At 53.4% G+C, this 27,839-nt stretch overlaps 1 protein-coding gene across 1 annotated transcript in view; it reads right to left on the minus strand.

Annotated features, from left to right (window-relative positions):
* The window catches only part of LAMA5 (laminin subunit alpha 5), a 65,955-nt gene that overhangs the window by 32,459 nt on the left and 5,657 nt on the right, over positions 1-27,839 (minus strand). The window contains exons 3-14 of the mRNA XM_088527717.1: positions 12,279-12,396; positions 10,895-11,013; positions 9,772-9,942; positions 9,164-9,261; positions 4,759-4,874; positions 3,977-4,095; positions 3,075-3,165; positions 2,284-2,418; positions 1,776-1,838; positions 1,158-1,298; positions 796-933; positions 299-433 (exon numbers count right to left, since the gene is read on the minus strand). Coding sequence (XP_088383843.1) covers positions 299-433; positions 796-933; positions 1,158-1,298; positions 1,776-1,838; positions 2,284-2,418; positions 3,075-3,165; positions 3,977-4,095; positions 4,759-4,874; positions 9,164-9,261; positions 9,772-9,942; positions 10,895-11,013; positions 12,279-12,396 — 1,444 coding nt within the window. The remainder of the gene's footprint in view (positions 1-298; positions 434-795; positions 934-1,157; positions 1,299-1,775; positions 1,839-2,283; positions 2,419-3,074; positions 3,166-3,976; positions 4,096-4,758; positions 4,875-9,163; positions 9,262-9,771; positions 9,943-10,894; positions 11,014-12,278; positions 12,397-27,839) is intronic.

Below are 27,839 nucleotides of genomic sequence, written 5' to 3' on the forward strand. Positions count from 1 at the left end.
GGGGACAACAGATCAGGGCACTGATAAAAGACCCTTTGTCCCCAGGCTTTGGCATCGCCCACCACCTCCACAGCCAGCTGGCCAGATTTACAGGACAAATCCCACGGGTTCGGGTTTTGCAAAATACCAGCATCATTCCAAAATAGGCCTGGCTTTCAGAAGGTGACGGAGCAACAGGATCTGAATATTGATCCTCATGAATACGTCACATGTGGATAACTCAAAATTTGAGACCTTCGAGCTATTATCGTGCTGGCTGCCAGGCTGCGCGTGCGCACGGCGCCGCCGCCATCCTCACCGTAGCAGTGCGGGTACGAGTGGTGCCCGGGGCTGCAGCGGTCGCAGTGAGGCCCGTCGAACTCCGGCTTGCAGAAACACGTCCCGGCGCCGTCGCAGCCTCCCGGCAGTGTCCCGACAGCGCTGCAGCCGCACACTGCGACGGAGAGAGGCCTCAGCGCTGCCCCTCTTGATCTCCAAAACCACCCCCAAAACCACTCCCCAACCCTCCAAAACCCCTGCAGAAGTCTCTGGCTTTGCTGGGACATCTACCCCAAAGCAGCAGAGGCAGATGGTTCCAGCCACGCTGACCACCACCACCGCCACGTGCTCATTTTCTCATGTCTCTTGCCCCCTTTTCTCATGTCTCTTGCCCCCCAGAGTGACCGTAAGCAGGGCAGAGATGGTCCTTATGGTGTTTGCCACCACCTGGCACCAAAGCTCTGGTGCCTCTTGAGGTCGGGGCTGGCATTGGTGCCCACAGGGAGCATGCACGTGGATGCAGGGGCCAATACGCACGCTGGCACAGCGGGTAGTTGAAGTAGCCGGGGGCGCATTGGTTGCATGTGTGTCCTTCAAAGCCACTTCGGCACAGGCACTGCCCGCTCTCGCTGTCACAGCTGCCATCGTACTGACCGGGGCCGGAGCACTGGCACGCTGCAAAGCAACGAGAACCCTTCAAAACCAGCCCTGGGAAACACAAGCCCCGGAGCAGCCACTGGGAAGCAGCACATCCAGCCCAGAGCCCACATCCACAGGGAATCCCTCAAGAAAGCCCCAAGGGTGAGAGGGTCAGGGCTGGGTGGGAAATAGCAGCAGAAGTCATGGGAATTTGTCACTCGGAAGGCGGGGAATTCCCGCGGCGGGGAGCAGGCACTCACGCTGGCAGCTGGGTCCGTAGTGTCCCGGCGCGCACTGGTCGCACTGCGCGCCCTGGAAGTTGGGCTTGCACACGCACGCACCCACGCGAGCGTCCTTGCGGCACGCGTTGCCCTCCGTGCCGCCCGCGTAGCAGTCGCAGTCTGCAAGGAGGACAGTGGGACACCTCGGGAAGCCCAGGAATGGCAGCCCCGCTCCACCAGCATGTTCCCACCCGGAAAGGGGTGGCGATGAGGGTGGCAAGGGCTGGGGGTGCAGGAATGGGGGTGGAAGTGCTAGAGCTGTGCAAGAGATGGAGGAAGGAGGAGCGGGGAAGATGAGAAGGGAAGTGAGAAATTCCAGTTCAGGAAGGAAAAACCTGCCTGGAAGATACAGAGCTTAAAATATAAGCAGGAAGGAAAAGGTTATCTGGAGTGCGCTGGGAAGCAGGAGTTCACAAGGGAAAATGCGGTCGGAAAAGAGGCAAGAGAAGATGCGGAAGGGATGGACTTGGAAGGATGAGGATATGAAAGGAAGGAGGCAGAAGGGTAAGGGAGAGAATTCAGAGCAATGGAGGGAGCAAGAGCGGCGAGACCCAACATCTGCACCCCCAAAACAGCAAGGAAAATTGCATTGCTTACTTATTATCTGTCCTGCAGGAAGCACTTGTGCTCCGGTATCGTTGTCAGCGAAAGCCGGAATAGCTACATGGAGAAAAAGAGATTGCACGGAGCTATGGCATCTGTGCTCAGAGAAACCCTTTCTGGCGTATCAGTGAGTTGATGGTCCCAAAACTGAACAGAAGCATGCACTGTGAGAACAAAGTGCAGACATCCCACTAACCCACATTTATTTAGAGCCTTTTTTATCCTCGCTTTGGGCTCTGCAGAGATCTCTTTCCCTCCCCTATGCAGAAAGTGCAGGAGGAGCCTTCAGCCAAACGGAGAACTCTGCCCCGACTCCTGAGAGCCACGTTCATCCCAGCTTTGCACCGCTCCAGGCTCCATGGAGCCAAGCGGGGTCTTGTCCATGGATCGTGCACGAGGACAAGGGAATGCAGCGGTGCAGAAAGACGCCGGGAAGCGGATCTGGAGGGGTTTGACCCCGCTGCCCGCGTGCCGGCTCCCCCCCGCCATCCCCGGCACTCACGGTAGCAGTGCGGGAAGTCGAGGTAGCCCTCGGCGCAGGCATCGCAGAGCTCCCCGGTGTAGTTGGGCTTGCAGTAGCAGCGCCCGGTGAGGTCCTCGCAGGTGCCGTCCGTGAAGTCGGACTCACAGTTGCAGCCTGAAGAGAGGGAGAAGGACAACGCGGTCACCAGAGACCCCCAGCAGCCGCAGGCACGGGGGGACATCGCTGCAGCCATCGGCAAAGGCCCCTTTTGAGAGCTCCCACTGCCAAGTCCTCTCCGAATATAAAAGGATTGTCCCTTCGAGAGGGCCCTGGCTAAGGGGCACTGCTGCCATGGTCCTTGTGACACTGGGGGTGCTCGAGGAAAGCAGCACAAACCCAGTTCACTTGTCCAGAAATTACCCTGGCGAGATGGCACTGCTGCTCCGAAGTGGTGCAGAAGAGCCAAAATTTCACAATGAGCAGAAAGAGCCAATGTCCCCAGCCAGACAGCTATAGCCGATGGAAATGCCTCTGTCCTGCCCGGAGAGCCACAGGCTGCTCCTGCCAGCAGGCAGAGATGGTGGCCAAGCCTGGGCTTCTCTGCAGGCACAGCTGGGTTGACGACACATTTTTAGCTCATTCCAACTGTGGGATACGCAGCCACTTCTGATTCCAGGGCTGCTGCGGACACCCACGCTGTCTGTGCTGCGTGCACACACGCATTTCCACGCAGCATCATCAGGAAATGTCTGTTTCACAACCCAGACCACTCTCCCAGGGTCACAAAATCCAGGAGAGCATCCATGGCCTGCAGTGCAAATCACACTCACGGTAGCAAATGTACGGAGAGTCGATGGGGTGGTCGGGGGAGCGGTAGTAGCCCGGGACGCAGCGCTCACAGTTGATGCCCGTGGTGTGATGCTGAAAGACACAGTTAGAGGGGTGTGAGTTCCTCCAGGAGAGGAATCAGTCCATCTGCCACATGTGCTGGCAGCTTCAGGGTCAAGAATACTAGTACACGGAAGACCCAAACCTGCTCAAAATGCCACATATTCCCATTTGAAAACAAAATATTTTTTTCAAACTGCGCATCCTCCCATAAGCCCAGCCCGAGTTTCAGGTTCACATGTGACCTTGCACCCACCCAGCTCGCTTCAGATGGTAACACAGCCCCGAGTGCTTTGCGCTGTGGGGGCAGCACTGACCCCCTTCCTCAGGCTGCAGAACCAAAAGCCAGGACAGATTCCTGCCACAGTGTGAATCGGCCCTGTGTCCCCTTGGCAGCAGAAATGCTATCAGGCTATTCTACGGGCAATTTCTGCCGGGAATCTCAGGGTTGAGATCAGTATTTTGTTGCTTAGGGAGCACATTGCACCCTTTCCAATGTGGGCAGTGTCAGTCTCGCTCCATTCCTTCCGCAGCAAAAAGACCAAATTCCCTCGGATCCTGGGAGAAGCAATGCAAACCGGTGCCTCAGAAGACCTCCCTGGGAAGCGTTAGAAAGGCAATGTTCCGCTTGCAGGGGGACAACCAGGACCTCCAGTGCTTTCCCATTACTAGCACACATGCCTTTAATCTGTTGCCAAGAGCCCAAATTTCCAGGATACCTAATTAAGATAAGCAAGTGTGGGGGGTTGAGGGATTTTGCCAGGAAGGCAGCACTCCAGGCTGACAGTGGAAACAAACACATGGATCTGCAATAGCTTTTTCTATCGTACACCTTCGGACCTACCTGGCAGTCAATGCAAACACCTCCCCCTTCAAACTTGTCTTCCCGACTTTTGCTGGCTTTGTGGCGATCCACCTCGGGGTCGTAGTAGCAGTCGTAGGCATGGCCGTTGCAATTGCAAGCTGAAAATAGATATTAATTAAGGCACTGCTCCACAGAGATCCTCCTGCCACCAGCCCGGGCTCAACATGAGACCTTTCCTCATGGGTTTGGTGCGGTACAGATTACATTTCCTAAGGAACAAAGCTCAAACGTATCTGGAGGAACAGACTCTTTTCACAAGGTCTAGTCTGCAAACCAAAAAGTGAAGCAGGCACAAACCCCAAAGTAAAATATGTACAGGCATGTAGAGACACGACAAGAAATTATCCAGTTTGGGGCCTCGAGTGGTTTGGTAGCGGGCAACATTCCTGACTGTATCTGCTTTTACCCCATCAGGGATGGAGGTGAGCTGGGAAGTTCAGCACAGGGTGAGGAAGTTCTTTGGAACACAGCAATAAGACCCAATGGTCCTTGGTGGCTCCGCATTTCCAACAGATTAAGTGATGTAATTATACTCCATGCTTTGCATTCCCAGTTCGGCATGAATTCCAGCACCGGCATCGAGCAAAGGGTTTTGTTAGACAAATAAAAATGTCCTGTGTGCAAACCAATCCAAACGCAATCCATCTTGGAGACGGATTGAGCAACCGGACCTGCCTGTGTGAACCTTGGATCTGGGCTTTGCTCCTGCCTGCAAAACAGTCGGGAAGGGAGGAAGGGGCAACTGGAGCCCCACGACTTACGCTGGCACTCGTTGGCGCTGTCGGCGGTCGCGGGCTTCCAGGGGAACTGGTTGAAGCCCGGGCAGCAGCGGTCGCAGGAGCCGCCGCACGTGTTGTGCTGGCAGTCGCACTGCAGCCTGCAGGGCAGAAAAGGCACATTGGGACATCTCAAATTTGCACTTTTGCTATGAGCTAAACTCCAAGTCTTCCTCTTTTGGGGCTGTTCCCTCCCTTTCTGGTTTTTCTCCCCCTTTGCCCTTCCTTTCTTCACAAGGAGACAAGGAATAGAAGAAAATTATGCCCAGGTCCAGCCAGCCCCATGGACAAGAGAAGCGTGAAACGGTCAGAGGGGCAGCAGGAGAAACCTGAGCCGAAGCAAATTATTTGAAAGGGAGGATACAGGCTGGATACAGGTGGAGAGGAGATGGTCCTGGCGCTGGGTAAGGGCAGCACGGGAGGAATAAAAGCTGGATACATTTGGGGCAGCACAGGTCACACTTGACCCTCCACATGCAGCTATGCTTCCAAAAAGGAAGAAGGCCACAAAGGGTGAATTTGGGAATTTTGAGCATGATGTTAGCAGACACTTTCCCCAGTCTCTGCAAGATGCACCTCTTGCCTTCGGGGCTCATGTGAGGGCTCTGCTGAGCAGACAGGCAGCTCTGGAGACGCCAGGACTCCCATCCCTGCTCGCCCACCACCTAATTCATTAACGTCGGTGACATCACTCCCAAACTTCCACGGAGCAGGAGACGATTCCCCGTCCAACACAAACGCTTTCTGTTGTCTTAGACTTATGGCTAATACAGCGTGTTCCAGCTTTTATCCATGCAATTACTCACTGCCCCGAGGGCAGGCCTGCCACTCCCAGCTCTCCCCAGCCTGCTCCATTCAAACACAGCATTTAAAAATAACTGTGATTTCTTAAAACATTAGGAACAAATGAAGCAGTCACGCCGAGCGGGAAGCAACAACGCGCACATTCCTCCCTGCTGTGACGAGCTGCTACTGTTGGGTGCTTCCACCTGGAGGTATCCTCAAGATGTGGGACCCACGGGCATGAGTGTTGTCAGCAGTCAGGCAGAGGTGGCAGCATGGCACAAATGAACTCATTTTCATGAGTTAATTCATGGGAACCCAGGCTGAATGCCCGGGAGGTCCACGCAGCCTTGTCCCGTGTCCTCCCCTTGCAGGCTCCACCAAACGCTCATTGCAGCTGCCTCTGTACCCTCCTCGTGCCCTGTCCCCACCGTGTCCCCAGGCCAAGCTGAGCCCCACAGGGGCTTACTCGGAGCCTCTGCTGCAAAAACACACCCTGGAACACGCACATTCACCAGGAACTTTGTCCTCATGATGCTGTGCAGACCCAAGAGGGAGACCAGAGGAGCAGGATAACATCTGGCCACGCTTCTGTCCTGAAGCTGTCCACAGACCCCTTCCCTGGCTGACCACTTCCAAAGAAACAGCATTTTCTTACATTTCTCATAGCAGCAGTCCGAGGTAAAGACTAAACTGTGTACAAATACACACGGGGTGAGACATCCACGGAGCGTGGGAACGTGTAAACCTGCTGAGCAGTGTCAGTCTCACTAGCTCGAGGACGTGGCTCCAGCCGCACGGCCCGGCTCTGCAGCCGATGAAATGTTTGGAAAGCGTTGGTTCCGTTCCCAGAACGCAGAAAGATGGCACTCAGTGAGCACAAATACACTTTTCAAACGTGGAAGGAGCTATTTATTTAGTCTCTGCTGCTCCGAGTCGGCAGTGACCTCTCGGAGAGCTCATCCGTCACGGCTGCTTTCCTGCACCTTGTGCCCAGCCTATCCTGCTGGATTATGGACAAACGTGCGCAAGCTACAATATTTACATGTTTCATTGATGGAATATATACAAGGAAGAAGAGGGAGCAGCTATGTGCACAGAACGCACGTATTTCCTGCTCATCCCACATTGAACGTAAAACTCGAGCTTCCCTCCTGGAACTGATGCTCCGTAGTGGGGAGCACGGATGGTTTCCAGTGAGCGACTCATGAGGTGCCCACATCTGGATTTGGCTGGGACAGAAGGAAATTGCAGGGGGAAAAAAAAAAACCAAAACCTTTTTCTAGTAGTTCCTGATGGTACTGAGGAAAATCACCTGCAAAACAGACTTGCTGGGGCTCGTCTCCCTGCTCATGTTGTTTGCCAGGAGGAAGGTTTGCGTCTCATCCTGCTGGTGCTGCCCTTTAACGAGTGGATCTTTCCTCACCTAAATTCAGCCCAGTCCATCGTGCTGCTAACGGGGCAGCTGTGAGAAGTGCCAACTGCTGCCTGTGCCCCATCCCCAAGCCCCAGCACCAGGACAAGACCTGCTGCCAGCTGAGAGCGCAGCCACCGCATCTTGGCGCTTCAGAGATATTTCCCTACGTTGAATAAACATTTTCATTCATAGCCAGGAAGTCAGCTCACGAAACACGCTCCATCATGTCCTAACGTCTCCCAGCACGTTCCTCCTGCCTTTCTGGGCAACAGGCACAAAAAACACAGGCATGTGCAGAGCAGGGAAGTTAAAATGAGGGGCAGGAGCCTCCCAGATATGCCCAGATGTTACCAGGATTTCTAATAGGGCCAGCAAAAACGGACTCTGTGTCCCGCTCTGTTTGCACCTCCTCATCTTGATGCTATCAAATGCCAACGCTGCAGAGGCAGGACCCGTGCTCACTGCTCCTCCTTCTCCAGCAGGTTGCACAGATTTATGGAGGAACGAGGTTGTCCTGATGGCTACAGCCAACGACAGAGCTCTGCAGCGTGATGCCAGGTATCCCCAGCTCGCTCCATAGGCCTGTCCATCCATCTGTGCCCACTCCAGCTGGAAGACTGCAAACAGCTGCCACGCAGCCTTGGGGAATTTGCAGCATTCCCACTCATTCCTCGTTTTCTCAATTGAAAGGCAAGAGGAATTTCACTTCCTCCCACCCGGCCACAGCACCTCATCAAGAGTATGGGTGGGGGAGATGCAAGAAGAGCTCAAATCCCATCTCCTCACTGCATCTTCTTGGAAACAAATCTGTTACAGTTACTAGTGACTGGTGCCCTGGTATCATTCTCCTTCTCATAGGTCACGGCGATGCCATGAGACGTTCCTCTCTTTGCCCAGCTTCCTTGTCCGGAGGTAACCCAAAGGGCCCTGCAGATGTTATGTGCTCACTGTTCAAAGCCCCCAAGTAGGAAATGTTTTCTCCTCTAGGCAAGTGCAATGTGCTCAGCGTGAAATGCAGCAGCTGTTGCCGAACACGCGCTGCGGTACCGCAGCACAGCTTGGGACCAACAGCGAAGACGCCAAACGCATCCAAATGAACGTGGAGGAGGGAAATTCAGGGAGGCAAAGAACCACCAGCAGAACTGGCACTGAACAAGGCTTCCAGCTCATCTATCTTCCCTCAGTTTTCCCTCCCTTCCTAGAGCTCCCTGAGCCATCAATATACCCAAGAAATGCCAGGGCATTCCTGTGTTAAAAATGATTTTGCAGCATGAAGACCTTCTGTTCTCTACACTAGTGTACTGTGCATCCAGCAACACCAACGTCTAAAACAAAACTAAGGAACGATACATTCAAATATTTATGAACTCGCCTTTGTCAGGGAGTTAAGCACACTGACGCAGACTTGCTTTTCAATACGTCTTTGTTTTAACACTTAGCAGCTTTTAATCTTGGCTAGGACTCACTGGAATTTTATTTTACAAGATCCAAAAGCTCTACGTGATCCTTACGAGAAAGAAATATAAGCTTGGTCCTGCCGAATCTACTCATCCCATTTATAAAGGCAACATTCAGGCTGCAAACAGATGGCTAAGGAGCAACACTTTCATGGTTTGAAACAGCTCTTTGGCATTTCAAGTAGCTAAGGCTGGCGGGAGGAGTCCCATGAGCCAAAACCTAACTGCTTTGCACGCTCTTGTTCTTTTGCAAAGAGTATTTGTTTCATTACATATACCAGCAAGTCCACGGTTCTTGTGAGTAGAACCAGACAGCAGAATTTGTTCTGGGGGCAAAACATCTATTTATGAGATCATTGCCCCAGTTCTTAGGAAGCCACATGTGGAGCATAGCATTTCCCAGGGAAGCTGAGAAATCTCCATGGTCAACAACAGTAACGGCTTTGCAAACCCACCCTCCCATTTCAGCACAGTGATCCCACTGGGATGGCAAAGCTGTGGACAGGATAGAAAACCAGACCAAGCAACTGATCTGCCTGCAAAATAATGCAACAAAAATGTTGTGGTTTTGCTATTTCGGCTGGCCCAGTTGCTAGGTCTCTGGACAGACTCAGGAACAACTGTGCTGGCACTAGAGAGAGCGCAGGACTGGGCACAACTCACTGGCATTTTCCATTTTTAGCATGAAAATTCGAATGACTTTACACAGACCCGTGACTCTGGAAAAACCTACCTGTAAGGATCATTAGGGTCTTTGGCGTCACAGACGTCCGCGTGGCCGTGGCAGACACAGCGCCCTCCAATGCTGATATCTTTGATGCTGTAGTAATACTGGAGACCACAAGAAAAGTTGGCCATGAATATGGTTATGACTAACCTTCACAGGTGCTTCCACATGCATGCACACAGACCATGAAAAACTGCCTTACTTGGGACTCAGTAGGGCTTTATTTGCTAAAACGAGTCTCCCCACGTTAGCAAACTCAGCCTCACTAGAGGCAATGGCTGGCTGCAATCTCTGTCAACAGCAACACCTGCCACCAGCCAGAGAGGACATTAACTACAAGTTGTGACTCCCAACACAGCCAAAAAGCCAGGGGCAAGTCCAGCCGAAGTTCCTCAGCTCCGTGTTGCTGACCCCAAGCATGGCTCTTCCCCAAATGCTCAAGGTAGAAGCCTCCAGCAGCAGCATCTGCTGCAGATGCCTCCACCTTGGTCAGAGCAAGAGCACAAGGGGGAACCCCAAAGCAAAATCCAGGGACATCTTTGCCCCCAGAGATGGCACGCACAGCCCTCAAAACCTTCCACCCCCATAGCAGGAGGTACCAAGGGCTGCCTTACCCTCCTGGTCACCGTTGGATCCCGTAAAGCTTTTCCCATCAGATGCCCCAGCAGGGTGTTGGTCTGCAGGAAGCGCAGTCTGATGTTGGTGGCTTTAGTGAAGTTCCGCAGGAGAGGTGAATACGAGAAGTTCATGGCTCCTGGACGCCCGTTTACCAGTGACACAACAATCTGTGAGTGCAAGGAGGAGAAAAAATATAAAAATCAGTGTGATCCTTTGAGAGGAGAGGAAATTAATTTTCCCCTCAGCCAAACCCAAACCTGGCCCCCTTCAAGAAGACTGAATCAGCTCTCTGCCAGCCTCATTCTCTGCAACTGTGTAGCTTAACTCACATCCAAAAGAGGGAACCAATTACTAACAGCATCTGCAGTCATGAGAAAACAAAAGCAGAATTCTCTTATCTTTTTTACACCCCTAAATGACTGCCAAAGAAATCAGCTCCACAGAGCTAATCCCTACGCACAGTTTTGGCATTAAACACAGCTCTCCCTCATGCCAAGCCATGGCTCACATCAAGGCTGCTCAGTCCCCTTGGGTGCTCAGGTCCAGTGCAAACACTGGCACCAATCTGTCTACAGGTTTTATCTTACAGAGGAGAAAGGATTTAGCTTTGGCGGTGCCTGATTGGCTTTTTTTTTTTTTTTTTTTTTTGTCTTTGTGGCCTTTCTGTTTTCCCCTCCTCTTTGCTGTCATCCTCAAAAGCCTCCTGTTGGACCTGTGCTTTGTGCACAGAAATGCCCGTGGGCACTGGACCTTCTCTGTGGGTTCACACCGGCCAGAGCAGTCACGGTCAGTGGCTGGAAGAATTCCTGTGACTCCCGCTCGGAGCACAACCGGCAACGGATATTGCCGACTGCTGCACCCTGGGGCCATTTATCATTGTGGATGTAGACACAAGAGGTAGCAGGTAACATTTCCACACCTCTTCCACAAATGGATATCAGTGTCCAGCTCTGCTCCGGAGCTGGACTCCTGGCCTGGAGGGACAAAGGATTTTCTTTTCCATGCAAGGAAGCAGTGATCAATGCTCACATATTGGGACTCTTTGTCTTGAGAAGCCCAGTTGTCTCCCCATTTTTTTTCCAGACACAGAAATCCAGGGAATGCCAGTTAACCGCTCACCTCCCCGTTTTCCAAGGGCACGATCCGGGAGTACTCAGTGGTGCAGATGGCATGGTCGTCCTTGGCGATGCGATCCACCGTGTGCAGGCCAAACCTCTCTATGCAGTCCCGCTTGGAGGCTGTTCATCAAGCAGAGGGCAGAGCAGTAAGAAAAGAGGAGGGAAGGAGCTCCGAATTTCCCCATACTCGCCAGTTGGAGAGAAGGTTATATGCTTCATGTTAAGCATTCATTAAATACATATTGCCTTGCGTCACTCATTCTCCTACGGCTAAAATATACGTCCTCTTCTCCAAGACCACTCAGAAGGCACTGAGAGCCACCACAAGAATAGTCAAAAACCCCTCCGAAGGCCACACTGCAGTGAATGATTCAGTGATAGAAGGTGACAGTGGACACTAATGACACTGTGTAACCAGCTGCAAGAAAAACCTGTCCTGTAGTTTTGGCTTTAAGCTCATAGTTTGACCAGCTCAAGCTCCACGTCTACTCTGCGTTTGGCTGGTTTGATTTGCCAGGTGCTGCGTTTCACATCCGTGTCCCTTCTGAATCTCCTGGATATCTCCCAAAGAACCAGCAAATGGGAACTGCAAGACACGGGGCAGCCTCCTAAGAGAGGGGCCGTGGGGCATTTCCCACCGGACAGAGCAGGGTGGCAGCCGCGGGGAGGGAGCCTGCGGTGCCGGGGATAGGCAGCCCGGCCACTGCAGGACATCTCCTTCCCCATGGTCAGTTGCTGAATTCTGCAATAGCCCTTAAGCCAAAGCTAAAGAGAACAGGAATGTTGAAACTGCCCAAAATTCGTGGCCAGGCGCCACCAGTCACCCAGTGCTGGCCATGGCACTGGCTTCTGGGACCTGAACCCTCATCCCGGGACACCCCAGAGCCAGTGGGATGGAGCGGGACTGCCCATAGCAAGGAAGGCATCTCCCCAGCACCCTCAGCTCCTTCAGGATTCACCACGGAGCCAGGTGCTCCAGCAGGGATGCAGCCAGAGTGGGCACGTGGCATCAAGGCGGCTGGGACAGCGTAAGTCAAACCCCAGGAGTGCGGGCTCCTGCCTCCATGAGGAACGGCCGCAGAGATAACACACAGGTGAGAGATAAGCCAGGAAAAGCAGCCTTTAGGGGCACCCTGGGGCAAGGACTGCAAGGCCCCAAGCTCCATCCTCGATAGACTTTAAGCTGCAGTTGATCTTAACCATCTCCTCACTGCTGCCTTGCTGGGCAGGGAGGAGCATCACAGCAGTGACACAGACACAGCTCCCAACCCCAGGCGTGCATAAGGAGCAAGATGGCAATGGAAAACAGCCCTTCTCCAGCCCAGCAATGGAAAATGGCCCTTCTCCAGCCCGGCTCCACCACCCAGCATCAGCACCGTACTTACAGGCAAAATACTGCCAGGGCTCATAGGTAAGGCCGAAGTCAGTGGACCGCTCCAGCACCCAGAGGTCAGGACGAGGAGAATTGGCAAATTTGATGAGGACGTACGCCACGTGGAAGAGCTGCAAGAGAGGAACATGGAGTTAGGTGGGTGCGCGAGGCTTCACGAACGCCCCGGAGAGCTCAGCGGTACCCGGTGCAACTGAAGGATGCTCTGCAGAGCCTGCTGCGAGTCCTGGCCTGCTGAGAGGCATCCCCTTGCACCTTGCTCGCAGCATCACTAAATCTTTCGTTACGGCATCTCCACATCCCCTGCTTCACCCAAGGGACCTCAGTTTCATAGTTGGTGGCAGAAAAACCCTGGCCTGGCTCCTTGTTGCATGTGCCCCAGGGATGGGAGCCCAGGAGACCCCCTTGGCTGCAGCACAGCCGTAATGCTCAGCCCACTCATCTGGACACCAATGTGTGCACACACACCTCCTTGCCAAGGACAAAGTAGATGTGCTCCTTAAAGAGCTAAAATGTCAGCCCTAGAGAGTAACAAAAGCTCCAGCAGAATTTCCCTTCCCCGTCTGGCACAGACTCGCTCCAAGAATCCCCCATTCCATCATGCTGTCAGAAAGCCGTATTTTAAAGGCAAACGAAGTTCTCTTATCAGACAAAATTCCTAACATCCCAAACAAGCCCAAAGGGGGGTCAGTGCTGGGAAAGCTGCGATTTGTGGCTTGAGGGGTCCCTCCTCGTATGGAACCAGCACTGGTGAGCACCCAGCCCCGAGGACACGCAGGTGCTGGGGAAGGTCCGCAGCCCTGTGGATGGACACGAGGCCTCTGCTGAGAAACACACTGGGGAGGATTTTCTTGTCCTTTCTTCCTTTCTTCCCCCTTTTCTGAGCGCTGGAGAGCCCAGAGTTGTGCTCTGTACTCCAGAACTGCATCCTCACTTCTGGGGAACTTCCCAAAAGACCTGTCCCACTCACACCACGAGGGGTAGATATCCAAGGCTAGGGCTGAGATGTTACTTTATGCACTTTCTTGGGGATTTTTGCAGGAAAGCACAACCGCTTCTGCTTCCCTGCGGATTTGGCCATGCTCTCTCAGCTAAGTTCTTGCTCAAGTGTCCCGTTCCTGCTTCCACGGTGACCGCAGTGAACCTTGTCCTGGGACAGGAGCCGCATCCTCGCGCTCAGAGAAACATCTTGTCAGCTCTGGTGACTCCCCTGCCCCTCCATCCGACAGCTTTATCATCCCGAATGCAAGAGCCGGCCGGAGGCAGATTGCTGCTTCCAGCGCATATGTTGGGAAAACTCACCAAGACGGCGCAGCAGCTCTAAAAATAGGGAGAACTGGCAAGAAGGCCAGACTTCACATTCTGTATTTAGCTTCACTACAGTTCTGCCCAACCAACATGGCAAGAGAAACATCTCTTTTTTTCCCCCCAGAGCCTTTATTTAGCTCCTATTATCAGCACGATGAATGAAAACCTCTATGCTCTCAGAGTCTTAGTCCTTTTTTTTTTCCCTTCTCCATAGGGAAGGGAGGTGAAGCTCCAGATTTAATGCACATATTTGTCTCAGGATAAGCAGACCACACATTATCTCTCAATATCCTAACTGCTGCTAAATATCCCGCAGGATCACACGCATGGATAGCATTACCGGGCTGCTCTGCTTCTGCTTGGGATTCCCTGGATGCACTGGATGGCCGGACACTCCAGGTCCATGAACTACCCCGCTCTTATCTTTCACCTGCAGTCACTTCTTCTCGCTGATGTGATCTATTTACACGTTAGCAACCTAATTGTCCCCCTGCTCAGCTGCAACCATCAAACCCATGCATATTCCTAGCCCAGAGACCTTTATATTAGAAGAGATCCTCTATATTAAAGAGGTCTAGTTTCACTGTTAGTAAACACATACTTCCCATCACGCAAGAAAGATTTCAACCCTGCTAGGCAGCTTGAAAGGTGCTTCCGCCTCCGAGCACGGGTGTTTTCTTCTCTCATTCATTTTTTATAAATTTCTCAAGGTCCCAAGACCAGAAAAGCCAAGTACAGGAGTCAGAACGTGAAAGTCTGTCGTGGACCAAAACAGCCCTGCCATGATTAAAGAAAAACACTGAGAATTGAGAGGTGCAATATTTCTTAACAGCTGCAGCACCTCCCATCTATCAACACATAGAAACCAACTGGGTCAAAGCAACAACCTTGAGCACAAGGTGACACAAAAGCCCCACTAAAAGACCACGTCCTCCATCCCTCTGCAAGCCAAGGACAGTGGCCCCCTCGAGAGGGTTTCAGCAGCTCCATTGCACGATGCAAAGCGCCGGCATCCACGGAGCCTCGACGGGCTGGCGAGCGGAGCTGCCTCCCCCGGAATGTCAGAGCGCGGAGGGCCAAAATTCCTCAACTTCCTCCAAACTGCTCCTAGCTGGGAGCCTGCTCTGACCTTTCAGGCTGCTTCGTTTCTTCTCTTCTGCAATTAAAAAGAAACAGCAGCCCGGACATCTAGTTTTGCACAACATCTGCATGGAAACATCCAGGCTTGGGGGAGGAAGCTGAAAAAAACCCTCGTGGTGCTGGTATAACATATAGCACCTGCATGGGGCTGCTAAACTGTACAGAAAAATAACCCAGCTTGCATGGAAAAAAGGGTGCTCGAATGCAGTGAAGTAGCAGAGCAAGGGGAGGGAGGACCAAAAACAGGAAAAACTGGTACTGTAGCCTGGGAGCGGCGGGCTGAGCTTTCCAGAGCTGCTCCTAGACCAGGCCCTGCTTTAGGGGAGGCTCAAACCCCAGTGGGGCTGAGCGACCCCGACAGCGCGTCCCCAGCTCGGCCCTCGATCCAGAATTGGGCAAGAGACAACGGGATGAAGCCAAATTCCTAACGGAGCGGGCGCGGGGGAGCGCGCGGAGCCGCGCGGTGCAGGACGGGCTGCTGCCGGCCGGAGGGTAAAGGGCAGCATCACGCGGAGGATTAGCGGAGCAGGAATGCAGGGCAGGAGGGAGGCTCCGGGAGGGACCGTGTGACCAGGCGGACGAGCAGACACTTTAAGGGGACTAAAATCCAACTTTTTTTTTTTTTTCCCTTCTTATTTTCTTTCCAAGTGAAGTATTCTACATGATGCCCTAAGGCTTTGAACACAAACTTGCGCTCAGCAGCAAGGTGCCCCGAGTGAAGCACAAGTGCAGCCATTTGGGATATGCTACAATTCAAGCAGGCTGCACGGAGCAGTCCCAGAGGAGAATAAGCATCTCCATCGGCCCAAAGTAAAGGTTTCCTTGAACTTCCTGGCGTGCCAGCTCGGCTGGAGCCGCTGCAACGCGTTACCTCCCCTCACGGAGTTCGCCTTTGGTTCTCTTCTTATCTTCAGCCCCTTCCTGCCCCAGCTTCAGAAAGAACATTTAACATCCCAGGCTCAATGGGATCAACAAGATAAAGAAATAAAGAGGCAGCCCAGAGGAACAAGCTCCTAGCCCTCTCAGGTCAAGAAAAGCCCCCAAATTCCCAGTTCTCGCCAGGCGGCTCCAGGTACAAATCGCAGCCACAATCACCGCTCTGCTCCAGGAATTGCATTTTCCGCTGCCCTCCGCATCTATTTACTCATTTCCAAACCCAGCTCGGGCATCCTGCCCATCCAAACCTGATGCTAACGAAGCCCCGCATGCAATTAGCTCCTCATTGGGAGGATGGGGGCTCCGACACCCAGCTGTGCTGCCGGGTATTCACCTACTCTGGCTACGCTGCGAGGCGCTTGCAAAGCAACTTCGAGGTCACGGGGGCTATGTAAGTTTTGGGTTATTTTTAGGACTTCAAATTACGGAGGGAGATCCGGGAATACTTCACCAATCCAGTCCAGTTCCCACAAAGTTCAAGACCCAGTTGCTCACAAACTCATTTTATCCTCAAGGGTCTGCTCTTAATGTTTGGCTTATGCCCTTCTGCTTTTATTGGTATTTTAATTTTTAAAAATATTCCTATTAAATACTATTTTAAAGGGAAAACATGTTGTAGTCTTTGCGGGTGGGACAGATATTTTAAAGTATTTTCCACATTGGGAACAAAGATCTAGAACAGCTGAAAAGTCTGTTCACAGTTTCCCCCTTCCTTTAGCTTAGGGCTGTGGTAAGAAAAGAAAGGAGACAGAAAGAGAAAAAGGATGGGGCCTCCCTGAGAGAGCAGCAGTGATTTGTGCTTCAATTCAATCTCTGCAGCTCAAACTTTTGGGTAACTTGCTCCACAGGCAGCATCCAAGTCCATTCCCATGTCCATGTACCCATCTCCTTGTGTCCCCAAACAGCACCTGGCTGTGTGAGAGCAGAGGGAAGCCACGTGCCAAACTGCAGTGACACAGTTATCCAAGATTAGGATAGTGCCAGCCTGTGTCCTAGGCCCTTCCTATTTGTGGAAGTGTCCTGGTCAGCTGGGATCACTAGAGCACGCAGGCCGGAGCATCCTCGGTATGAGCAAAGCGAATGCTGGCAGAGGCGGGAACACTGCACGGAGCGGGAATTTATCCCTCCTCCTCCTCATCCAAAATAGCCCCCTCGGCGGCTTCAAACCCGGCAGCTCCGGGGTCAGCTGAGGAGAGAGCAGCCGCAGGCTGGGGATGTGCTGTGCAAAGGGAGGCGGCACTCAAAGCCTCACGCGAAGGGGCCACTGACAACTGCTGATTTTTTACAATTTTTCAATTAAACAGCAGCTGCCTGGGGACAGAATGAGACACTCGGGTATCGAGTCTCCATCCAGATAAAGAAAGGGACAGTGAAGGACCGAGGTGAGACCGCAGTGCTCCCGCGCGTGTTCAACAAGCGCTCGCGCTCCCTTGTCTGCAGTGCATTACGCTTTGACATATTTATTGCCATCCCCGTCGGAAGAAAGAAACATTTCTCTCTTGGACATAATGAAGAACACATTTCCAGTGCTTAACAGCTGGAAGCTGGAAAGGTGGCCAAAGAAAATCCCTAAGTTTCTATCTTTGCCTTTAAAGCAAGTATCTGGTGAGCTCGTTCACTGGGACAGAGCGGCTCTTCTGGACCAGTGTGGGGAAAGAGGACGTTAAACCTGGCCACAGCTCCCGGGCAGGGCTGATGATCGTATCACGATACCAACCTGAGCGCGATACCAACAGCTCGTTTCTGTCTGCTTGACCTCAGTGGGACGAGGAGGCCGCTTGGATTTAATGAAATCCAGCAACTCCCCCAGACAGAGGTTTTGGTTCCTATCGGCTGCCTCGACATGAGCAAATTCTCCCATCTGCCCCCAGATCCTCCTTGGAGGTCCCCACAGTGCCCCACGGCCCAGCCAGCAAGCCCCAATGTCCCTGTTTTAAGAGAAACCTTTCCCAGCTCCCCATCACTCGTCCGCAGACCTTCCGTCTCTACCCTAAGGGTCTTCCCAGAGTCCGGAGCTGTTCAGCAATCAAACACCACGGAGCGGCGGGTCCAAGATGGGAATGAGGGGAAGCGGCACCAATCTCGATCCTTCGCCGCATCTGGACTGTGTTGTCCTGAGATGGTGCTGGGCCTCCCCAAACCTTCCCAGTTCCTTGGGAGGGAGGACCAACGTGGACTTGCTTCCAAACCACACTGTGTTTTTGTGGCTAAAACAGGAAATAAATGGGACTGAAGAGCATGCAGGCAGTCTCATGGCAGCCGACTGTATCACTTGTCCCAGTGGTTGTTGCTGGTTGTGGTCCCCAGAAGCACCTGACATCCCCCAAAGGACACGGCAGGGCAAGAGGAAAGGTGCAGAGCCAGAGCTGTCCTCGTGCTCCATTCTTGCTTTCCTTCTCCAGGGAGCAACCCTGGACCCCAAAGGCCCTTGCAGACTGAGCCGTGCCACCTTGAGGACACACACACACACACACACACACACACACACACACACTGCCCTTTCCTTCACCAGAGCCTTGCTGCTCCTCCTAGCAAACGTGAGGCATTTTCCGGAGGAGCGGAGCTGGCTCCCGCTCTTTCCAGCACTCTCTTATCCAGCTCAGCAGGCAACCAGGCTCTGCCAGAACAAACAGGACATCAAATAAACAGCACGTGGGGACGGGGAGCCCCGCGGGCGCTCGGCTTGCGCGCTCCAGCGGCGCCGGTGCTGCTTGGCCGAGGGCTGACGCTCTCAACACATCTATGTGCCCCGCTATACCGGGCAGAGAGACTTCAGGATGCCAAGGGGAGGCCAACTGCAGACACCGTCATTCACGTCCATCCTGCTCGGGTGATATCTAACCCCAAACAGCCCTGATCCACCTGCTCATACGGCTAGGGGGGAATTTCTGGCTGATGAGGCACAAAGTCCTGCATCAGGACGGGAAGGAAAGGCAGAGCTCCAAGCAGCCGGCACGGATGCGTGGAGCAGCGGGGCGTTTCGGATCGTGCTGCTGACCTAGTTTCAAGTCCGGACGGTTTCTATTCGCAGAGGAGCCGCCGCTGGGCACAGCGGAGACGTCACTGTCCCGTAAGGCACCTGTCACCCCTGTCCCTCTCGGAAACCCAACCTGGGGCAGTTACACCACAAATTCACCTGCATCCTGTCCAGGGCTCATCCTGTTCACAGCCCCAGCGGAGGCACAAACCACACCGTGTCACATGGCTGAAACCAGACACCAAAATGGGGAGAAAAACCCCCAAACCCCTCCAGACCAGAGCGCCGAGGAGCTCCCGCTCCACACGGCGGCGGGTTCACGTCCCTTCCTTGCCAGCTTGGTGGGTGCCTGGTGGCAGACGTAGGATGCTGCCAGCCCTGCAGGGTCCGCAAGGAGAGGGGAAGGAGGCGGCATTCCCGGCCTGGGAGCGAGCTGTGCTTGGCAGCCCGAGGGAGGCCACCACTCGGTACAGCTTGGCCCTCGAGGGGAGATTATAAATATTTTCCAGGATAAGCATTTGTAAACAGTGTCTTTCAACATGTCCAAGACCAGACTCTTGATCTGCTGTTTCCAAAAGGAGTTGTCTTCTTCAAAAGCAGGGAGGCAAGGCCAGGTGTCCAAACCGGGCAGCCACAAGGAACCAGCACTGCTGGCACCGCCGTGCGGAAGCTCTTGGTAGGGTTATAGCAGATGGGGCAGCCACCAAGCCCAGCACTCTCACGGCCTCCAGAAACCAGATCTGCTCTGGGAAGCGCCATCGTCTCAGTGCTGCCACCAAGGCACCGGGGTGACATCCTGCTAAGAGCAGAGCAGTTTGGCACCCGCCGCGGCACCGTGCGCCTCGGAAATCCATCCCAGCTCGGTGGCGGCAACTTCACCCCTGCAGCTCTTTGAAGAGCTCCCTCTCCTCCCTCCATGCTTCGGCCAAGAAAGCAGATTCTGGGTGGTCCCTGCCGAGGCTGTAAATTGGCTTGTTGAAAGCCTTAGCAAAAGAGAGGTCAGATGCCTTATAAACGGAGCGGGAACAGCAGCGCGGCAGAACTATTTGCACGTTATTCAAAGGACACGCGCGTGCACGGAGCTGCCTGCACCGCGCAGGGTGTCAGACACGGCCACGTCACCCACGTTCCTTGGAAGAGCAAAGATGCAACCCTGAGCGCGAGGCCCCACAACGCGACAGGGCCAGGGTGCAAGTGGAGCAGGTGCCATGTGCCACCAGGGACAGCAGAGGTAGAAGACGTGTCCCCCTAGGGAAGCAGGTCTCAACCCTGTGCTCCCTCTCATGCAAACAGGCATCTCCTTGCAAGGAGCAGCGATAAACCCCCCAGGCTCTTCTGCAAGCTCAAGCACAAGAAGCAACACCGTGAACACACCTGCCCCGTGTGTACACGTGAACACAACACCGAGACCAGGGGCTGCCTGGAGGGGACCGCCCGCTGCAAAGCAGCAGCTGAAATGGGACTGCAAGAGAGAAGCAGAAGGAACCACAACGTTTCTAATCAGGGGCAGCAGTTGCAGCAGCCGGTGGGAGCCAGGCCGGGCTATCCGCATGGACAGCGACACGTCCCCATGGGTCTGCAACCTGCTCCAGGAGCCCTCAGCCTCCAAACGGGAACTGCCTCCTTGCGGTTTCACTTCGGGTGAACTCCAGCGGTCCCTAAGACCTTCCTCCTCCTCCTCCTCCTCCTCGGTACCTGCTTCTGGGAGCCGCAGCATCGCTGCCCGCAAACACCCCGGCTGCTCGAGCAGCCCCTCCTGCTCCCACTGCCCGGGAAGGGCAGAGATAAGGGGAGAGCTGGAGCAGGGCTTGAGCGGGCTGGAAGAAAGCTGCGATTTAGTGCAGATAAAGGGGGCGGGTGTGTGAGCACACACACTTGAAAGAGACCACGCAGGAGGGCAGGGCACAGGCATGCGGAGGGAGGGGACCGGGCAGATACCGGTCACTTCGGAGGTGGGGAAGAGGGGTTTGAGCAATGAGTGCCCCAGTCTGACGAAACACGTCCAAGCACAAAGAGCGGCTCTTCACAAGGGGCTCTGCAGGTGCCCGGGCACCCTGGCACGGAGGGAGCATCCTCCTCCCATCCCATCTCAAGCCACAGGGCACTTGCAGCACCAAGGGGCGATCCCAACTCCGCACCCATCCCAAACCCAGGGCTGCAGGACACCAGGCAGGAGCGACAGCAGCTCTGCAGAGCCCAAAGCAGCCACCAGCCCCTGCCCAGTCAATCACGACTCTGTTCTACCCATTTGAGCTGCTGGCCACGGCCCAAGCTAAGCCAGGAATAATATTTCTGCACAGTCCTTACTCTGAGTACGCAATTCCCCAGGTTCCTAGATGGGACACGTTCATTTTTCACACTGCTAAGGGGAAAGCAAACAGCTTAAGCGCCTCTGTTCCTACACTAACCCTCAATCACGTCTGCTGCCTATCTTATCAGCACAGCTTTAGCGGCCTTTCTAAGCTGGCCTTCAGAAACCTGGAGTGGGGGGTGGAAAAGAAGAAAAAGAGAAAAAAAACCCTTCTATTCATACTTACCAAAGCACAGCACATTTTCAAGAGGACATTCCTACCACGCAAAACAAACAGAGCTTCCTGACTCTATATTCTAGATATTGTTTAAGTTTCAGTAATACCTACCCAGGTTTGTTTGCAAGACAACTTGAACTTTAGATACTCTTAGGACTTTCTGCACCAGTTTACAACTGAGATGGAAAAACTGGGCAAAAGAATCCTTTCAAATTCAGACAGGACAATTTACCACTTTTCTTGCTGCAGATATTACAGATCTGGATTTGTTACCAAAAAAAAAAAAAAAAAAAAAAAGGCATTCTGCAGTGATGGGAGGACTTGGGTGTCACCAAGATGAGTCTGCAGCTGCAAGCTGCAAAGTGGTGAATTGTGCAGGGACAAGCACCTTAACCACACAACTAAACCTCCGAGAAAATCTAGGCCTATCACAACTTTGGCACTTAAGTCACCTAAAGAAAAAAACCTACCATTTTTAATCTTGACAAGGCTCAGTTTGCATGGCTGCGAGACAGCAATTTTGCATCAGAGAAAGGCTTTTGTTTGGAAAAGGATCTGTTTGGCTCACTGCCACCAAGGTGATCTCCTTCCTTGTGCTTACGGTGCCAGAGAACATCCCGGTCACACGTTGCACTTCCAGAGCGGCAGGAAAGCCCCTCCAGGTTACACGGCACCCCCGGCTCCGAGCGTTTCCTTGGGACGTCCTTTTGGAGGACGGAGAACAAAGCCACCTTGGCCAGGGGCCATGGCTGCAAGCACATACTTCCCCCATTGCCTTGAATTGAGTGGATATCCTGTTACAGACCTGCAACCAAGGGAAGGGTGAGGTGGGGAAGGAAAGGGAAGAGGATGAATTAGCTAAAAACTGGCACAAAGTGATGGGATCTAGCATGCCACAAAAGCCACCAAGGGGATCTTCATACTTGTGCAAACCTGAGGGAAACCCAAATTCATCAGCACCCAAGGAGCAGTAGTACCTAAGTCATTCCAAGAGTAGAACTGGCTGGAATCACCCGATCTCTATCTGCTTCCGACCCTACCGCTTCCTTCCCCCTCCATTTCCTTCTTGCTCAGTTCAGCTCTGGAAACTCTTTTCAGGAGCCAACTTTGGGCAGCAGCTCCAGGTCATTCACGTACGGAGAAAATCCAGCTCCCACAGGGCCTCTGCACTTGACCGCAAGCACAGCAAGGACATCCCCATGCTCACCTCCAGCTTCCAGACCTTCCAGCAATATCACTTTTTGGTATTTTTTCCACACGGCTCCTGCAAGCCCCAGTAACACTGCACTAAGCACCCCTGTTGTTAGCAGATTTTGACAATGCCAAACGCAGCACGTGCTGGCAAGTTTATTCTTCTAAAAATCTGCGTCCTAGCTGTGCTCTGCGCTAGCACTTGTCAGCAAGCTCCCCCACCGCGACAGCGTCGTTCCGAGCTGGCTTAGCTGACCCAACAGCAGCGCATACTGCGGCCGCGGCGGGATTAACATTCCCGATGCCGCTGCTAGCACCAGCACAGAGCTGCAGCTCCAGCGCCTGGAGGCAGTTCCTGCTGCCACTGGAGCACATGAGGTTCACAAATACACAGGTTTTGTAGCAAAACCCAGAAGAACCTGGTGTTTGCAGATTCGTTTACACATACTTGAAGCAACCTGCTCCAAGGCAGAGAGCAATGACTGGTAAAGAAAGGAAAAACAGAAAATCCTGAAGCCCAGCCAAAGTTTGATGCTCGCTGAAACTTGGGTGCATGGAGACTTTGCAGAAGACTGAAAAAGGATTAAGCATCAGCTTTAGCAAACAACCAGGACAACATGATGAAGCCAGTGGTACTGACTACTGTTTGCAGTCCTGCGCCTGTGTTTACAGTTTGCAGCTATGTGCAAACACCAGAAAGTCATTCTTTTCCTCTTCCCCTCAGAGCTTGGCATCACAGGCGTTTAGCTGGATCCAGAGATGCCACGGCAGCAGGCCAGCTGTTTACTGGTCACGCTGCACGTTCCTGTCCGCAGCACCAGGAACTTGTAGGAACCCATGAACAGGGCTCAGCTGGGCATGCGTTAGAGCTCAGCGTGCTCTGGATCAAAGCAGGCAAATTGGGGAGAGCAGCTAAGAGCGCTTGTCAAAAGTTGTGTGTCAGATCTCGGGATCTGGCTGTTTGCTTGACACGCGCTGCAAACAGCCACCAAGGAGACTCAAGATGCCAAGCAGAAGACGCACAATCATTCCCAGAGAGAGCACAGCAACTACAGCTGAACGATACCTACATACATGGTAAGTAAATCTGCCCAGAATGTGTGATTTTCAGCACATGCAGGTACAGGCCATCAATGATGTGCAATTTTCCTAGGAAAAAGGGACTTTATTTCAGCACAACCTGATTTCCAGGTAAGCTATGCTATTTGTGCTGGACAAATACATCTCCTAATGCGAATTTAACCCCACGGCAGAGTACTGGAGCTTCTGAAGGTAGATGTGGCTGGGAACAAAGGGATCAAGTTTTCTACTGGCTTGGTGAACACCTTGATCCTCATGTCTTCCATAAACATTATTCCAGCAGCAGCCAAAAGCTTTCACCACCCCTTATTTACTGAAAGGAAGGACAAGGACAAAACACTTAAAGCATCATCCCACCACTGTCCTTCAGTCCTCGGTCCAAACCATCTCAGAAGAGGTCTAAGAAAGGAGCTGGATGCTGAGCTCCTAAATGACACCAAGATCTGCCCTCTCTATCTCCTGAGCTCAGATTAGCTATCGCTGATCCAAACTTCACCTCCTGCTTCCAAAGTTTACTCATGGCTGCCTGGCTAGTTGATCAAACTCCTAAAACGGAGGTTTGAATCTTCTCCTTCCTCCCTCAACCACTTGGATAAAACTGCCATCCAACGCACCAGTTCCTCTTTGCAACACAGATATCACCTTCATATTTCAACTCCATTCCTTGGCCAGACAGCCCGGCTCCCTCCAAGCCTTGCAATCAAGCTCTTTATAACTCAGCACAGCTGTTTCCTAACCATCCTCAAAGCCAAAACACTCTCATTTGTGCCCCAAACTTCATCTCAAGCATCACAGTTTTCTTGGGTTGACCAGCACAACTGCAGTGTACCCATGAGCCATACAGAAGACTTTTTTGTCCCATCCCTCCAGGCACATGCCTCTCACCTTGCATCTTTCTGCACTGCTCCCCCTTGTCTTCTATCACCGCAGAGCACCGTATTATTTATATTGCTCTGCTTGGCATTAGACACAGGCAGGAGGTGTGGGATATGAGGAGCATTCAATGCAGGGAACAGGAAGCGGCGAGGATCAAGGCTGGGCACAGCCTGGAGGCCCACATTTTATGACTATAATAAAAGGATGAGGCAGAGAGATGAAAGCCGGGCTTAGGCAGGCTTGGTAGAGCATCAAACGAGAGGAGCAGGGGGGATAGAGCAGGCTCGAGGGAGCTGGATCAGGCGCATGATCACAAGTGCATTTCAGCATCTTCCCTGCCAGGCCAGTGCATCAGAGCTGGGAAGCAGCAGCCCAGGAGCTGGAGAGGCTGGGACAGCTCCCGGAGGAGGGGGAACTTCCCGCTTGCAGGGCCTTTCCATTGAGACCGGGACAAGAATTGGTGCTACTGAGTGCACCTCGGGTGCTCGTGCAGGGCAAGAGCTCCAGGACCACCACGTACCCCCACGCCGAGGTGGTGAGAGGTGAGGAAGATGCACGCAGTGAAGATGAAGGCAGCCTTTGGGCCAGGGCTGCACACAGCAAAGCCAGGAGCTTCAGCGGGGCCTTGGCTCAAGAAATACTCCTCCTCCTCCCCGCAGCAGATCGTTTTTGGACCTGTCCTCCAAGGCTTTGGGGGCTCTGCCTTGGTAAAAGACTGCACGTACAAAGCTACAGAGATGGATGTGTTCTTCCTATTTTGGAGACTAAGATAGGAAAACCACTAACAAACCCACTCAGGCCACCAGCACGCTCTGCACTAGAGTAGGGAATCTCACCTTGGGCTGGCTACTGACCTGTATGGAAAAAAAAAGGCTCTGTAACATCTGTTCTAAGCAGGAAAACACAACATTCTGGTAAGCAGAGGCCTGACCTAGACAGTTGTGGTCTGTTTTAACTCGCCTGGAGCCAGCCAGGAGCAGGTCTACCTGCAAACACTGCACCCGAGCCAGGGCCAGCTCCTGGGTACCAGCCCAGCAGCTTTCCCTGGAATAGCGAGGAATCCCCACGTTTGCCTTCCAGAGCTCAGAGCTGCCGGCTTGCCCAACCTCTCCCCTCATCCCGAGGAATCCCAGGGCTTTGCCGGGCAGGAACGGCAGCCTGGCGCAGCGGGAGACTCCACTGTCTGCCTCCTTGTTGCTCGGCACACTGGAACCGAAACACACAACCACATGTAGGAAGAAATTACAGTGGAAATCTTGCATGCACTTTGGAAAAGGAGTAACGATCCTTTCATCCATCTTTACCTAGAGGTGTTTAGGGGGCAGCCCAAGGCTTGGATTTAACAGCCGTTGCCAGTTCTAGTCTAGGCAGAGCAAGGTCAGGCCAGGAGAAATGGCAGCTTTGACTGATCCCACTGTAACTACCAGAAGACCAAGAGACGCTTCTCTAGATACAAGACAAACTGTGGACCTGTTCCCTTACCTAAACACATCTCAGAGATGGCAAAAGGTTCCTTCAGACTGGCCTCAGGAGCTCAAGTCTCAATCCTTTTCATTTCCTTTCCTTCTATTTTCATAAGTTACCGATGAAGGCAACTTAAAATGCAGGTCACGTTAGACTTTTTATTTTTGCGTGGCGGCAGCAGCAGCCGGGAGCTCTGCAGGGCAGGAGGGGTCTCCTCTCGCGGGTGGCCGGAGGCCGCGTCCCCTCCGCAGCATCCCCGCGAGCGCCGCTCCAAGCACTGCCAGACACGGCCCCGACCCCCTCAGCAGAGGCTTTTGCACATAAATCCTGCTCCCAGCTAGGAGGAGAAGCGGATACCTCTAGGGGTGTAAATCACAGCGCTCTGCAAAGCTTCACGCCAAAGCTCTGCTCCTCTCCGGTGTCACCAGGGCAGGAATCTCGGGGGACGGGGGATGCTATCCAGGTAATTAACGCCGGGCATGCGCTGGCACGAAGCTCCTGCTCTCGCACGACTTGCGAGCATTCCTCTCCCCAGCATTTATCACAAAGCACCAACTACCCATAAACATCCCTGGGAAGGGCTGGCCTGGCTTCACCTCCACACGAGGAAGATGTCAGGCCCTGGCAGGGCGCCAGCCATTCATGTTGCTTTAAACCTCCTGATTTTTGTCAGCTCTGATTCAAAAGACCTGCTTGAAAAAAAAAAAAAAAACCCTCTTCCATCACACCCTTTCCTCCCCCCACCCACCATGGCACTGAATCACAACCGGATCACGGAGGACAATTCCAGTGGTGGCAGTGAGTCACGGCCTCCTGTCCTCGTGCTTGGCACAGCCCCTTTGTGGCAGAGGCCCCAAGTGCCAGATGCTTCCCTGTTTCCCAGCTGACCTGGAGGCTCCGGGCAGGAAAGGGAAGACCTTGGAGCCGAGCAGCAGCAGCAGCCTCGCGGTCCCACCACGGCCCTTCGCACTGGTGAGAACAGGATGATCCGATCTGGAGGTAAGTCCGGACTAGCCAGCAGCAGCACAAGGCTCAGGATTGCCCTCACGGGAACAGCATCCTCCAGTTGCCCCACTCAAGGTGACTTGCGTGTCAGCAGGGTGCCAAGACATGGCACTTGGACCATCCAGACCCACCAAGTCACCCAATTTATTCATCCTAAATTATAAACATACTAAATCCTTAAGATCATGATTTAAAGCAGGAAATATCTTTATTCTCTGCTTATTCTCTCTTCCCAACAGTTTCCAAGGTGCAGTTAACGTTCCTCCTTGGGAAGGTTCGCCTGATTTCTAGCTCTCAGATCACACTAGGGCACAGGAGCTCCAGGTGACTTTTCTTCCTCTTCCACTTGTTCACCCTAACCATTCCGAAAAGGAAAAACCTTCCCTTGGCGGGAAGGCCGGGGCAGCTGCCGCCCTGCGGGGACGGGTTCCGAGGGATCCCCGTGGGCAGTGACCAGCACAACCTCCTCCCTCGCGGGGTGGGAGTTCTCCGTGGCTGCACCAGCGAAGCCGGTGGGATTAATCCCCCGCTGGCACCAGGATGACCCAACAGAGTATTCAGGACAGCGGGTGGCCACCCCCAGCCCTTTCCTAAACTGCTGCTTGCCACCACGGACAATATTCCTCCCTCTCTCCTTCCCAGAGGATTTGAGCATCCCTGCGAGGAGCGTCCAGCTCCCACGTGGATGCGCCGCGCCGGCTGCGCTCCGGTACCGGTGACCAACCCAAAGGGTGAGAGCTCTTAATGACCCTCACTCTATAAACCTTAATTGGAGCAAAAGCTCCCCAGAGGGCTGCGTGGGGAGAGCAGCCGTGTTTGCCAGCCAAAAAGCGCTGCTCCCAGACATGCCTTGGAGGGTGTTACCTGCGCTGGTTCACAGGTATCCAAGGAATTTCCAAGCCTTGCTTCCAGTTACGGCAGCCTGCCGGAGCACGCGGAGTCGGCTGCCTCCCGAGAATTCCTTTCCTTACCTCCCTCCTTTTGACCAGCCTCAGCTTCAAATGGAGGAAATCAGGGATTCTCTATCATTTTGTCTTATTTCTATAACCAG

This window comes from Tinamus guttatus, unplaced genomic scaffold (assembly GCF_059628265.1).
Source record: "Tinamus guttatus ecotype Peru unplaced genomic scaffold, ASM5962826v1 Tinamus_guttatus_pri_ptg000027l, whole genome shotgun sequence".
Lineage (NCBI taxonomy): Eukaryota > Metazoa > Chordata > Aves > Tinamiformes > Tinamidae > Tinamus > Tinamus guttatus.